This window comes from Podarcis cretensis (genome assembly GCF_951804945.1).
Source record: "Podarcis cretensis genome assembly, chromosome: 13".
NCBI classification, from domain to species: Eukaryota; Metazoa; Chordata; class Lepidosauria; order Squamata; family Lacertidae; genus Podarcis; species Podarcis cretensis.
Window position 1 is genome coordinate 31,980,466 of NC_137182.1, and position 15,968 is coordinate 31,996,433.

The following is a 15,968-nucleotide window of genomic DNA, read 5'->3' on the forward strand; positions in this document are numbered from 1 at the left end:
AGTTCTTTTAGACATTTCATGGATGGCTTTAATCTTGGATCCCCAGTCTTGGGAGGGATATTGGCACCATTTGGAAAAGAGGATCTGTGGACAGGAGACTGCCACCCGTACTCCCATGAGCATCTTTCACCAACTGCTTGCCATATTTCTGATATGCATACTTCACAAAATGCACCAGTTCTCAAATTAAGATTGTCCAGAGAAATTGAATTGAATTATTCCTAACTGGTGGAGTGAAGACTTAAAGGCTTCCAGAATAGCATGGAGCTTTTCAATGAAATCCAAACATGAAAGATTTTGTGACTCTTTGGGACATTTTAACCAAGCCATGCTCTACTGTCCTACACCTGATATCATATCTGCAATGTATTTCATGACAAACCTCTCTTCGTTTGTTAATAACTTGCAGTGTTCTTCTTTAATTTGTATCCCTAACATTCTATACTGAATTTGCTCTGAGTACAGGTATGGAGCGCTATACACAAATCATTCAAATGAACAGAGTTGAGAATGACAATTTTCAGGTTACAGTAAAAGCACACTTGAATGGAACCAGGAGAGGAAACCTTAATGGCTGCAGATATATTATGAAACATAAAAAAGCTCCTTCATGGCTTTTCATTGTTTATTAAAATACCATTTCATTCCTGCAGATTTTATTTTATATGTAGCACATAATGATTCTATTTTTTGTTTCAATTGCTGCTTCCTTTTTATATTGCTAGGTGTTTTTAAAATGGCATTGTGACTTAAAATGCAAAGTGCCTTTTGTACCAGAATGTTGGGATAAAAAAGCTTTAAAAAAACACAAAATAAAGGATATACCTTAATATACACATTATTACAAGCAATCTTGCCCAACAGAATGCAATTTCTGCATTATTTTCACTAAAAAATGCATTTCTAGGTATACTTTCCCCCAGAATACACATTTGTGTACAGGTTATTTATTGGAGAACTGTATGGCAAAATTCAGAGAAGTTTAAAGAGATTTCAAAGGATAGGAGCATTTTGTTTAAAATATTGTTTCAGGAAGTATGGATTATTTAGATTCAAATTAAAATGTGAAACAAATCAAATTTGTATTCCATTCCTGTTTCACAGATCCTTTCAGTAATGTATTAGTTGCAATGTCAGAATAGAACTGAAGATACTCAGGATCAAGTCCTTGTTCAGCCATGAAGCTCACTGGATGGCCATGGGACAATCACTGCTCTTTAATCTAAACTCCCTCACATATGGTTGTGAGTATAAAATAAGGAAACATATATGCTACATTGAGCTGAGGCATAAATAAAGGTGGGGTGATACACACACATACACGCATGCATACATATATACACATTCACTATATTCTATAAGACCAGAAAATGCTTAAATGCCCACAGATTTCACATTCCAGACTGTGTCTTTGCACTTGACTCTAGCTACTGACTCCCCGCCCCCGTATTCTTACTAGAAATGAGTTTTGTCTCCAGACCTGTTGTTGAGGTATGCACCATGATCTGCACTATGACAGTGTGTGGTTGCAACATTGCACACCTGAGAACCATAATGTTCACATTTGATTAATGCTTACTCTGTGATGATGAAAACTCTGCTCTGTTTTGTTTTACCAAAGGCAGCATTGCCAATGGTCAGGTTCTCCATCCCCATTTGTGGGAATAGAGAGGAAGGCTGTGGGAGAGAGGCCTCCTAAGAGAACTGTGGGAGTTGAAAGCTTGTCTACCTGCACTAGAAATACTGATGGGAATTTATCTAAAAGGGTATCTTTAGCAAATGCCCATTCATTGTATTCTAATAGACCAAGCATAATTTACAGATTCTTCCCTACCAAGCACTAATGAATGAATTTGTAATGATATTGCCTGTTTCATCTCCATACCAAAAGGGAAAATATATTTCTGCATGTAGCACTTTTTGAACTCTCTAGAGGTCTTTTGACCTGAATTTCCCTACAACACTGTTTTATTATCATTCTATCCCTGATGGATTTTATCAGAGAAATGCTCCCAACACTTTCTCTGTGGAATTAGCTTCCCTCAAGCATTGGATGGTATAAATACAGTGAATACGTCAAAATTCCACCTAGATGTGAGCATCGGCTTGTGCCTAGTCACTTCACTTCAAACATCCATATAAAATGTGCAAATATTAGGGTGGGTGGTGGAGCAATGCTCCAGTTTAGCAAAACTAATGCTGCACACCTGGTAGAAAACATGCTGATGTTCTAGCAAATGTGTAGGTCGGAAGCAGGACTTGCTACCACTCTTATGCTTCCTCTGAAAATGTGTCTGTTGAACAGTCACACAAAGATAAATTATTTATTTCATAAAAATCATACACATGGTCTGATTATAAAAGGGGGAGACTAAAAGCAGTATTCAAAAAGAATTTAGAAATGCTAAATATATAAAAAGCCATTGGAAAATTGTATCTTAAATGGCTTTGGAAACATAGGATTTTTGTAAATACAGTAATTTGATGTTCCTTGCAACTTTAGAGATAACACCACTTCTTTTTAGTGGATTAAATACATAGAATTTTGTTGCTTCCATGAATTCATTGGCAGGGTATTCCCAACACTTTCCTTCAATCCTGAGCTGTATTGAGAGTGAGAGCCCATCTATGAAAATACCTATGTTTGGAGCTCCATTTTTCACTGTTTTGGAGCAAGAAAGAGCAAGCACTCATTCTGCAAAGTAAGTTTTTAAGGGTGTGGGGGGTATGATTGTTAAATCTAAATCAAAGGTCATAAATTCTGATGAAACATGAATACGCTTGCCTGCGTTTTAATTCTGGTGTTGAGGTGTGTGTATGTGTATTAAGGATGTTCCCAGCCGACGGGATGCTGTGCTGAGTGGTTGGCTGGGATAAGTAGATGGCTATGCCACCCCAGGGCTGCCATGGATTGCCTTATTTGAAGGACAGATGGAAACCCGTGAGCCTCCACAGTGGCCCGAGGGGATTGGGAAACAATCTAAAATGGTGCTGCATGCCTGGGGGAGAGAGGAGGTGCCACGTCAGGCTGACAAGACAGTCACTGACAAAACAGTAGGCAGCCATTCTGGTGTGTGTGTGTGTATTAAGGACAGCAATCTTGACAACTAGACCCAGTTCCTAGGAAACTCCCAACAATGGGATCATATGTATATTTATTTTGATTCATTTAGAATCATAATCAAGAAAAGTAAAGGTGAGGGAAATAAACAGATGAGGAAAGGAAAGGGAAAGAGACATAATTAATGAATAAAATGCAAATGATTCAAAGCAGACTCATGGGTGCCACTTGACGTCTCTCTTTTTAAATTATTCTACCTGCAAGGTGGATGACTTGCATTTGGGACATTTGGAAAGCATGAGAGCTGATGAATAATCAAATTTAAATCTATACATTAGTCCAAGAGATGACAATAGTGTTGACTCACACTGGAATTGTCACAGACTATCCCCATTTATTATGTTTTTAAGACAGTTGAGAATGTTGTGATGCTTTGAAAGCCGGAGTAATAAAAGAGTGCAACATATTAATTGGCATCTATCCACTGTTCTTGATTACTGTTTGGCAAACTGACTCCATCAAATGAGCTTGCAATGTCATTAATACCTTCAGTAAGTTGGATGCAGTAATACAAGGTTACCCAAACAATTTTTAGCAAGCTGCTTCTTTTTAAAAGGGTTCCTTGCACATTATTTCCAATGAAAAAGAAGGTGTAGTCTGCAAAACATCAAACATGGATGGACCTCTCTCCCCTCTCTGTCTCTCTCAATTCCACACAGCCCCTGGAGATGTTGTTACACAATCACACTATGCCATTTCCAGTGACAATTATGGCCCCATTTTGAATATGTGTGGCAGGATCTGTGCTTTCTAACTGCTTAGAGAGATTTTAGTTTTGAAAAAGCTAAAGAAAACAAATAAGAGAATGGATAAAAAGACAAAAAGTAAAAATTAACTCATAATCAGATTTGCTTTGAATTACAAAATATTTTCTTACTTATCAGTTTTATAGACTGCCTTTCCTCTCACAGGGTTATCTCAGGACAGTTCCTAATTCGGGGTTAGAGTTCACATGATTGGATCAGGGCATGTTATATATTTGAGAACTGCAAACCTACTATATTTGACATGAACTGATTAGTTTTGATTTCCAGCAGCACCATTATTCATGATGTGTTTGCATTGACCATATTATCACATGACAAAATTGTGTTATTTTAATGCAGTGCGGTCCTCCACTTATAAGAATCTTAATCCAACTGCATGTACAATTGGATCAAGTTTACTTCTTTACACTGTTTTAGCAATGCCTTTACACTGTTTTAGTCAACACCTTCAACTATGCACTGTGGACCACAAAAACCTATGCAGTTATAAATTTGCTAGTATTTAATGAGCTGTAAGCCAAACCACTGTTTTTGCTTCACCAAAAAATCTACCCAGGAAAGTGCTTTTTCTGCACTTTTTCACAATAAATTAGGAAAATTTGGGAACAATGCCCATTTATGAGTGCTATTGTATTCACACCCTCCTGGGGGTCTTATAGAAAGCCAGAGTAAGAACAGAATGATGAACCACATAGCTCTTTTGGCTGATTCAGCAGGCACTTCTTAAATTCCTAAGCATTTTGTAAAATCTGTTTTGAATTCAAGCATGTGATAATTTAGACAATTATTAATCCAATTTCAAAGGCATTTGTGTATGAGGTTCATGGGGTAATTACATTCATTAACAAAACAGTTCTGAGAAAGATTGAAAATGAGGGAGTGGGAAAGATAATGGTTTGGTCTGCATGCCAGGCTAAGCAAAGCATAATTTAGCATCAACATATGAGAATGGGGGCTTCCAGGAAGAAAATTTAATCTACTTTGTTCTTCTCTGATCACTTTGCTGCCATGCCATGCCATGAGATTTGAATCCACTCTAATGCCCTAACTTTCTCCAGACTAACTATGGATTTGTAGAATTCCTTTATCCTAAATTACATTTTTGCCTGGTGTGACATGCAAGCCAGACCAGTATCAATAGTGTAATCATCTGATTTAATTAATAATCTAGATCTGCCTTTTCCTCTTCCATACAGGATATCCATTCTATGGAAGAGCTAGCTTTCTTAGAAATAGGTTACACCACTAGTGTGGTGCCCCAGATGTTGGCACATCTGTTAACAAAGCATAAAAGCATTTCCAAAGCTAGATGTGCAGCCCAGATGTATGCCTTCACCATTTTGGGACTGACAGAATGTTGCCTCCTGGCAGCTATGGCATATGACCGCTATGTTGCCATATGCCACCCATTGCACTACACAGTAATCATGAATCACCAAGTCTGTACAAAGTTGGCAGCCGCAGCGTGGATTATTTGCTTCTTGGTACAAGTTGCTCAAACAGCATGGATCTTCAGTTTACCCTTCTGTGGCTCTCAACACATCCAGCAGTTCTTTTGTGATATCCTACCAGTGGTGAAAACGGCATGCACAGATACCTACAAAAATGAGATTGCTGTCATGGCAGTGACCATCACTTTTATCATGAGTCCATTCCTACTAATTATCCTCTCCTACATCCGTATAATTTCAACCATCCTTAAGCTTCCTTCTGCTGAGCAAAGGCGGAAAGCCTTCTCCACTTGCTCCTCACACCTCACGGTGGTGACATTATTTTTTGGGTCAGGCCTCTTCACCTACTTAATGCCCAAGACTAGCTACACTTCATGGAGTGACCAAATGAGTGCTCTTATGTACACAGTTGTCACTCCAGTTTTAAATCCCATTATATATACCCTAAGAAATAAAGAAGTGCAGAAAGCATATAAGAAAACAATTGCAAGGGTCTTCTCTCCACAAAACCCAACTAGCTGAATGTCTGAAGAATGGAGCATAGAAAAAAGGAAAAAAGTCAACACCGAAGACGTAACTACTGATTAAGCGGATGTATATATTTCATTCAAATGTGGCTTGTGGCTGCATTATTGCAGGAAGCCAACCAGATCCCAAACCAATGCAACCTGGACTTTCTGTATATCAGTGATCATTTGGGAGGGATTCTTGCTTTAACTATAATAATAATAATAATAATAATAATAATAATAATAATAATAAATTTTATTTATATCCCGCCCTCCCCAGCCGAAGCCGGGCTCAGGGCGGCTAACAACATTAAAACAGTATGACATTATAAAACATTATAAAAATGAATTAAAATCAAAATTGATGGCAACCATAAACTAAAGCTTTGTAAGATTGCCAGAGGAGGGGGTCAGGCTGCGCCCTGACCAAATGCCAGGTGGAACAGCTCTGTCTTGCAGGCCCTGCGGAAAGATGTCAAGTCCTGCAGGGCCCTTGTCTCTTGTGACAGAGCGTTCCACCAGGTTGGAGCCGCAGCCGAAAAAGCCCTGGCTCTAGTTGAGGCCAGCCTAACCTCTCTGAGGCCTGGGACCCTCAAGGTGTTTTTATTTGAAGATCGTAAGTTCCTCTGTGGGGCATACCAGGAGAGGCGGTCCCGTAGGTACGAGGGCCCTAGGCCGTATAGGGCTTTGAAGGTTAAAACCAGCACCTTAAACCTGATCCTGTACTCCACCGGGAGCCAGTGCAGCTGGTATAGCACCGGATGAATGTGATCTCTAAGCGAAGACCCCGTAAGGAGTCTCGCTGCGGCATTCTGCACCCGCTGGAGTTTCTGGGTCAGTCTCAAGGGCAGTCCCACGTAGAGCGAGTTACAATAATCCAGTCTGGAGGTGACCGTCGCGTGGATCACAGTGGCTAGGTCAGGGCGAGAGAGGTAAGGAGCCAACTGCTTAGCTTGGCGGAGATGAAAAAATGCCGCCTTTGTTGTAGCTGCAATCTGCGCCTCCATGGAGAGGGAGGTATCGAAGATTACACCCAAACTCTTAACGGACGGTGCTGGCACTAATTGCACCCCCGCAAGAGATGGGAGTTGCCCCCTCAGTCCCATGTCGTCCCGTCCCAGCCAGAGGACCTCTGTCTTCGAAGGATTTAACTTCAGCCGGCTCCCACGTAACCATCCAGCCACAGCCTCCAAGCATCTGATCAGTGTGTCTGGGGCCGAGTCCGGGTGGCCGTCCATCAACAAATAGAGTTGGGTGTCATCAGCATACTGATGGCAGCCCAGCCCAAAACTCCGGACAAGCTGGGCGAGGGGGCGCATAAAGATGTTAAAAAGCATCGGGGAGAGTATTGCACCCTGAGGCACACCACACACCAAGGAGTGGCGGGATGACAATTCCCCCCCCAAGCGCCACCCTCTGTCCCCGACCAGAGAGAAACGAGCGCAGCCATTGAAGGACTGTGCCCTGGATCCCCACGTCGGCAAGGCGGTGGTCCAGGAGTTCGTGATCGACCATGTCGAAGGCTGCTGACAGGTCTAGAAGAATCAGCAGCCCCGACCCGCCTCGATCCAGCTGCCTGCGGAGATCATCTGTTAGGGCGACCAGAGCCGTCTCGGTCCCATGACCAGCACGGAAGCCGGACTGGAATGGATCCAGAGCTGATGTTTCATCCAGAAACCTACCAAGCTGTTCAGCAACCGCTCTCTCAATCACCTTACCCAGGAATGGAAGATTCGAGACCGGGCGGTAATTGGATAGATCTAAGGGATCTAATGATGTTTTCTTTAAGAGCGGGCGCACCACTGCCTCCTTCAGTTCCCCTGGGAATGTCCCGGTGCCAAGGGACAGATTGATGATATCCCCCAGGGGGGCCCGCACCTCTTCTGGACACGCTCTAATCAGCCAGGACGGGCACGGGTCGAGAGGACAGGTGGTGGGCTTTCCAGCTCGGAGGAATCTGTCTACATTAGCTGGGGATATCCAGTCAAAGTGGTCCAATACTGAACCCGAGGACAGTCGAGGGGCCTCCAGTTCCTTTATTGTATCCAAATTGGCAGGGAGGTCATGGCGGAGCAACAAGACCTTCTCCGCAAAAAAGCTCGCAAATGCCTCACAGCTGTGTGTCAAATTGTTATTTAAATTTGGCTGTCCTTCGAGGGACGTTAAAGACCGAATTATACTAAATAATTGCGCCGGGCGAGAGCTAGCGGATGCAATGGAGGCCGAGAAGTAGGACTTTTTAGCGGCCTTCACTGCCATCTCATAGGTTTTCATAAAAACCCTATAAGATGTTCTTGAGGCTCCGTCACGGGCACCCCGCCATACTCGCTCTAACCATCTGAGGTCCCGCTTCATTTTCCGGAGCTCCTCGGTAAACCAGGGAGCCCGGTTTCTGCGGGGTCGCAGAGGGCGCTTAGGTGCGATCTCATTGATGGCTGCCAGGAGCTGGGTATTCCAGGCCTCAACAAGCTCAGTCAATGAGTCGCCAGGGGGAGAAAGGTCCCGCAAGGCTTGACGGAATCTATCAGGGTCCATCAGCCTCTGCGGGCGAGCCCAAATTGGCTCGCCACCCAAGCAGGGTGGGGGTGGAACGTCAATCCTGGCTTTCAGAGCATAGTGATCAGACCATGGCACCTTCATTGAAGGAAACATGATCACATCTATACCGACGCCAAAGATCAAATCCAGCGTGTGGCCTGCTTGATGTGTGGGGCCCGAAACAAACTGGGAGAGCCCTAGTGTCGCCATGGAAGACACCAGGTCCAGAGCCTGTGAGGAGGGAGTGGCATCAGCATGGATGTTGAAGTCCCCCAATACCAATAGGTTAGGGAACTCCAAGGCCCAGCCGGCCACCGCCTCCAGCAGGCCTGACAGGGTGGCTGCTGGTGCGCTAGGTGGCCGGTACACCAGCCAGACAGCCAAGCTCACCTCGGAGCCCCACACTAGGCCAACACATTCAATGCCGGGGATCGATGGCGATGGTAGAGCCCTGAAAGAACAATCTTCCCGGATTAATAACGCCACCCCTCCCCCCCGGCCCACAGTCCACGACTGGTGAAGGACGGAGAAACCCGGGGGCGCCATCTCTCGTAAGGTAACAGTATCCCCTTCGCGCACCCAGGTCTCAGTCACACATGCCAGGTCAACCCCCTGCGAGGTGAAGAAATCTCACAGGGTGGCGGTTTTGTTGCCTATAGACCTGGCATTGCACAACACCAGTGACGGAGGTGAGTAATCCTTGCTCACCCTACCCTCGTCTCTCGGGATGGGGCGCAGATTGGAAGGGGTACGAGCATATCCGTATCTCGATCCCCTTTGCCTATGACATCTGCCCCCACCGCCATACCTCCCTCGCCCCTCCACAGTAGGAATCCCAAGCCTCATACTTGCCTCCATTTACAGAATATAAAAGCAAACAAACAAAAACAATTACATGAAAACAAAACCAATACCCACCCCACTCCCCAACCACCCCACCCCAACCCAAAATAAATCAAAACAAAATAAAAGTACATGGATAAAAACCACCGCTTATGGTGGTACAACAAAGCAAAAAATAAAAACGTGCTTTGATTATTGATTATTTCTTTTTGTAGATTGTTTGCTGTACAGGAACCTGCTATTTACATGTGTCTTACATGGTTATTGAAGAGCTAAGTCTGAAGCACACTCAGTAACAATGGTTTTCTGGTTTATTGCTGTCATACAGTTGACATCTTTTCTCAATAAATATTAGGTATCCATTTACTCACAGACCCAATTCTGACACACACAAAGTGTGTGTATGACCACGTTTTAGATTTTACTAAAATTCTCCCCTGTGGGGAAGGCGGTGGAGAGTATCTCCCACACATGTTAGGTGCCACTGCAGCCCCGAACACCCTCCTTCAGTGATGAGCTTTTGGCACTGAAAACTGTCTTTGTTTCAGCAAGTGCCATTTTGTGGCTACAACTGTGGGTGAGCTCCAGCAGCCAGTGCGCCCCACAACAGCCAGTGCTCCTCCCACAGCCAGGCTGGAGCCGGGAGGCCACCCCAAATAACTACAGCCATGTTGAACCACAACTTCCACTCCCTTCGAAGTTGGTCTTCATTTGCCTTAGATTATTATCTAGACTGATGAAGGACTGTGTATAACTCAAGCCCTTGTATAGTGTACTGGATGCAGCTGTTGGTATGCATACAATGCACTGCACGACCCACTCCATTCATGTTATTCTAATCAAACATGACTACCTAGTCTTTTTTATCCATCCATTCATTAATTTCATAAAATTTATATAACTGCTTGGTTGTAGAAAAAACCTGAAAGAAGTTTGAATCCACAGGAAATTAGATGGGTGAAATTTAGATTGCATTGAAAAGCAGTATTTTCAATTCCTATAAAAATGTGAGGTTTCTGGAAGTAATGGTAATTTCTTGCATCACCCAAGGATTATATGCATATATATATATATATATATATATATATATATATTGTTAGCCATTCTTACCCCCATGGATTAGTTAGCAGAAAATTCCCAAACGTATTCCTTCAAAATTGAGTTGCATCAAGAATGAGATCACATATATGAAAATATCTTTGTTTGGTGCATTATTGTGCACCGCTCTGAAGCACAAAACAGCAGTTACTTCTTCTGCAAAGTAAGATTTTTTGGGAGTAAGGTATGATTGTTACATCTAAATCAAAGAACCTTTGGTCACAACTGACTGTGTTTTAATTCTGGTATGTTTGTCTGTAATGCTTTTATAGCTAGATACTGTTAGGAGAATCTCAACTGTGAGATATTCTATCATCTATCATCTATCATCTATCATCTATCTCTATCTATCTCTATCTATCATCTATCTATCATCTATCTATCTCTATCATCTATCTATCTATCTATCTATCTATCTATCTATCTATCTATCATCTATCTATCATCTATCTATCTCTATCATCTATCTATCTATCTATCTATCTATCTATCTATCATCTATCTATCTATCTATATCTAACATCTATCTATCTACTATCTTCATCTATCTAGCTATCTATATCTATCTATCATCTATCTATCTATCTATCTATCTATCTATCTATCAATCATCTATCTTTCTATCTATGTATCACCTATCATTTATCATCTATCTCTATCATATATCTATCTTCATTTTTATTTTACAACCAAGAAAATTCAAGCCATGAAAGAAACGAAGAAATAAAGGAATATAAATGATTCAAATCAAACTAGTGTGTGTTTTTCAGTGTTTTACCTTACTCTACTTATATAGCCACAGATCACAGTGAAGAAAAGTTACAGTGCTCATAGAATTCAAGCAATGGGACTTCAGTTTCATTTTCTGATCACATGTCCCCCCCTTCCCCCAGTGTGCTCCACAAGGTCGCTGAACCTCCTAGAGCAGGTTTTGAGGGTGTGTGGGTGCTTCAGGAGAATCTAAGTTCCCATGCACAAGTGGAGTCTCTTCTGTGAGTGGAACAGCAGTGTTGAGTACAACCCATTGTACCTGAGTGCTTTCCATTTCATGGCTAATAGGACCCCTGACCATTAGGTCCAGTCATGACGACTCTGGGGTTGCGGCTCTCATCTCACTTTATTGGCCAAGGGAGCTGCCGTACAGCTTCTGGGTCATATGGCCAGCATGACTAAGCCGCTTCTGGTGAACCAGAGCAGCACATGGAAATACCTTTTACTTTCCCGTCGGAGCAGTACCTATTTATCTACTTGCACTTTGACGTGCTTTTGAAATGCTAGGTTGGCAGGTTCATGGCTAATAGACGATTGCAATTTGAAGTCTGCTTCACAAAACAGTTCAGATGAGCTGATACTGAAGCACGCTGTAAAAAAATGGGAGGAAGCTCTGTGGGTGGCCCCCAGGTTTTAGTGGAATCCGAGTTCCATTGTCCCTGACTGAAATGAAAAATAGTCCACTAATAGTTGGAAAACCAAAGGTTCTTCATCCCAGCCTTAAAAGCTCAGATGCAAGGGGCAAAGAAATTAGTTTGTTACTTTAAAAATAATCTGCATGAATGAGTTCTGGCAGCATCAATAATAACCATGTTATGGTATTGAACATGTGACAGCTTTTTTAAAAGTGTTGTGCTTTGCTGAGATATAATGTCACTGTACAGTGATAAAACACAACTGGTGATAACCTTAATCCAAATGCATGTACAACTGGATCAAGTTTACTCTTTTATGCTTTTTAAAGGAATTCATACAAGTCATCAGAAACATGGTGGATTATTGACCATGAAGAACTATGAAACAAGAGATTTGTTAATATTTAAAGAGCTGCATCATTGAAGACAGTTTTTGGTCAACAGCAAAAAAGCATAACACTGCTTCTTTCTTGCACCTTTTTCTCAACATGTAAATCTGCACACTAGCAATGTGCATGCACTTGGAGAGAGCAGGGATATATGAGGAAGCTGAAAATGGAACAAATTGAGTCTACACTGTGCTCATTGAAAGATTGAGAAATATGAAGGAAACTATGGGAGAATTCTTGAATGTATTGGTTTTATTTCCAGGGAGAAAGCCAGTTAATTTAGAATTCCAAACTCTGAGAAGGAATTTGGGGAAATTTGGGAACTTTTTTGCCTCCAGTAACATTATCCTAATTACACTCGAGAAAGTTTCAATGCCTTCTAGTATACCTGAAGGAGCGTCTCCACCCCCATCGTTCTGCCCGGACGCTGAGGTCCAGCGCCGAGGGCCTTCTGGCGGTTCCCTCATTGCGAGAAGCAAAGCTACAGGGAACCAGGCAGAGGGCCTTCTCGGTCATGGCGCCTGCCCTGTGGAACGCCCTCCCATCAGATGTCAAAGCAATAAATAACTACCTGACATTCAGAAGACATCTTAAGGCAGCCCTGTTCAGGGAAGTTTTTAATCTGTGATATTTTAGTGTATTTTTGGTTTTTATGGAAGCCGCCCAGAGTGGCTGGGGAGACCCAGCCAGATGGGTGGGGTACAAATAATAAATTATTATTATTATTATAATGGCTTTATCTTACTTCCATTGTCACAGACAGTTGTCCTATTGGGAAGAGAGCTATTGCATTATTGTCCTGTTTGAAGGCTTCCCATAGGCTTCTGTTTTGCCACAGTGAAATTAGGATTATGCACTAGATGGGCCTTTTGTATGCTCCAGCTAGCTCTACTATAATTACCTGATTTAATACATGATTTGTATATATCTTTTCCTTTTCCATACAGGTTAAGCATTCTATGGAACAACTAGGTGAGAACGAGACCAATCTGAATGAGTTCATTCTGGAGGGCTTTTCATATCTTGCTGAACTGCAAATCTTGCTGTTTTTTGTTTTTCTGGTGACATACATATTCACCTTGCTGGGAAACATGCTCATTATTCTGCTCATAAAACTCAACCCTTCTCTTCAGACTCCCATGTACTTCTTCTTAGTGAACCTATCATTCTTAGAAATGTGTTACACCACTAGTGTGGTGCCCCAGATGCTGGTACATTTATTAACAGATCATAAAAGCATATCCCTAACAAGATGTGCCGCCCAGATGTATGCCTTCGCCATGCTGGGGCTGACAGAATGTTGCCTCTTGGCAGCTATGGCATATGACCGCTATGTTGCCATATGCCACCCATTGCACTACACAGAAATCATGAATCACCAAGTCTGTACACAGCTGGCAGCCGCAGCGTGGATTATTTGCTTCTTGGTGCAAGTTGCTCAAACAGCATGGATCTTCAGCTTACCCTTCTGTGGTTCTAAACACATCCAGCACTTCTTTTGTGATTTCCTACCAGTGATGAAAATGGCATGCACAGATACCTACAAAAATGAGATTCTTGTCATGGCAGTGTCTATTATTTTCATCATGAGTCCTTTCCTTCTGATCATCCTCTCCTACATCTGTATAATTTCAACCATCCTTAAACTTCCTTCTGCTAAGGGAAGGAGAAAAGCCTTCTCCACTTGCTCCTCACACCTCATGGTGGTGACACTATTTTTTGGGACAACCCTCTTCACCTACTTAATACCCAAGTCCAGCTACACTCCACGGAGCGACCAAGCAATTTCTCTTATGTACACAGTTGTCAGTCCATTTTTGAACCCCATAATATATACCCTAAGAAATAAAGAAGTGAAGGGAGCATTTAAGAAGACAGTTTCACGGTTGCTCTCTGTACAGAACCCAACAAGTTGAACATCTGAAGCATGGAGTATGGCAACAAGAAGAATAAATAAAAACAGGACATATCATTTTTGATTAAATGGCTGTAAATATATTGTTATGGTCTAATTTATAACAGTTATTACAGAAATGAACCTGATTCCAATCTAGCAACCTATATTGCCTGTACCTCAGCGATAATTTTGGAGTGATTCTTTGATTTAACAATAAATCTGTACCTTCTTTGATGATTAGATTTCTTATACTGTTTGCTATACAGGAACCTCTACAGCATGATTAGTTTACTTCTACTTGTATACTGTATTTTTCCTATTTTAAAAAAACTCATACTCAGAGACTTACTGTATGGAATTTGAAGAGGAAAAGGATTTAATTCACAAGAAGAAGAATAAACAGAAATAATACAGGAGTTGGAAATCTTCAAAGAAACAGCAAACTATACACACATTGAACTAATCAGATGTCACACGCTTTTCCATAAGTTGGTTAGTGTACAGCTTTGATTTTCTTCAGTTACTTAAACTTATCACAGAAATGGTACAGTTTAGGTTTCAATAACTGGGGATTCTGAAACAGGTTGGTACTTTCTGTCAGGTTAGTTCTGAAATAGTTGGGAAGGATAATCTGCCAGTTATCCTTCCCAACCTTTAGAAATCTCCAGAAGTCTTAGTGGCTAGGCACGTGGGTGGTGCTGTGGTCTAAACCACGGAGCCTCCTGAGCTTGTCAATCGGAAGGTCTGAGGCTTAAACCTGCATAACAGGGTGAGCTCCCATTGCTCTGTCCCAGCTTCTGCTAACCTAGCAGTGCGAAAGCATACCAATGCAAGTAGATAGATAGGTACCGCTGCAGCAGGAAGGTAAATGTTGTTTCCATGTGCTCTGGCACTTGTGACAGTGTCCTGTTGCAGCAGAAGCGTTTTTGTCATGCTGGCCACATGACCTAGAAAGCTCTCTGTGGATAAACGATTACACCCTCAGTCTGAAAAGTGAGATGAGCCCCTCCCCCCACCGTCACCTTTGACTGGACATAACTGCCCAGGGGTCCTTTACCTTTTACCTAGTAGACATATAATATCAGACCAGGGAATCAGCAGTCATTCCCCTTCTAACTAGTTTGGGATTAGAAGATACATCCTCTTCCTACTGGACTGGGGTTTAAGTATAGTGTTCCCTCACTACTCCACTACTCCTATACTAAAATTCAGCTTTCAAGTTCTCGCATTTCTGTATACTCTTCAAAGACAATAACCTTTATCTTTTAGTCAAACTCCCAGCTCAGAGACTGCCTTCTCCGGCTGTAAATATTCCTTCAGAGTGGTTTTCACACAACTCAAGAGGTACTACTGTCGAACAACCCAATGCCAGGAACTAATTTTGGGCAGCACTTATTCTGTGATATCCCTCCACTAGTAAAAATGGTATGTATAGACACCTGCAAATATGAAGTTGCTGTCCATTCTTGCTGATCATTGTGTCCTACATCCATATGATCTAGGCTACCCTTAAATTTCATTCTGATCCTCACACTTCATGGTAGTGAAATTATTCTATGGGAAAGCCTTATTTGCCTCCATTAGGCCCCTGTCCAGCTACACTCTGGTGAGTGACAATATTATTTATTTTATGAACACTGTAGTGATTCCTGCTTTAAACCCCATCACATATACCCTAAGGAAAAGAATAAGTGAATGGGGCATTTGAGAATCAGTTATAAAAATCTTCTCTGCACATGATCCAACCAACAGAACATTTGGCACATCTGTAAACAAAGCATAAAAGCATTTCCAAACCTAGATGTGCAGCTCAGATGTATGTCTTTACCTTCCTGAGGATGACAGAATGCTGCCTCCTGGCAGCCATGGCATAGGATCACTATGTTTCAATATGTCATCCATTGCATTACACACTAATCATGAATCACCAAGTCTGTACAAAGTTGGCA

The 15,968-nt window shown here is 42.1% G+C and overlaps 2 protein-coding genes across 2 annotated transcripts in view; both read left to right on the forward strand.

The window, feature by feature from the left end:
- The window catches only part of LOC307200425 (olfactory receptor 10C1-like), a gene marked incomplete at both ends in the record, with an annotated part of 106,243 nt that extends 100,382 nt beyond the window's left edge, over positions 1-5,861 (forward strand). The window contains one exon of the mRNA XM_079948970.1: positions 5,125-5,861. Within this exon, the coding sequence (XP_079805096.1) occupies positions 5,125-5,861 (737 nt within the window). The remainder of the gene's footprint in view (positions 1-5,124) is intronic.
- A 7,220-nt stretch (positions 5,862-13,081) lies between these two features.
- On the forward strand, positions 13,082-14,038 carry LOC307200432 (olfactory receptor 10AG1-like; the record flags this gene model as incomplete). The annotated part of the gene is made up of 1 exon (XM_079948977.1): positions 13,082-14,038. The coding sequence occupies one exon, from the start codon at positions 13,082-13,084 to the stop codon at positions 14,036-14,038; it is 957 nt and encodes a 318-aa protein (XP_079805103.1).
- Positions 14,039-15,968: the final 1,930 nt, after the last annotated feature.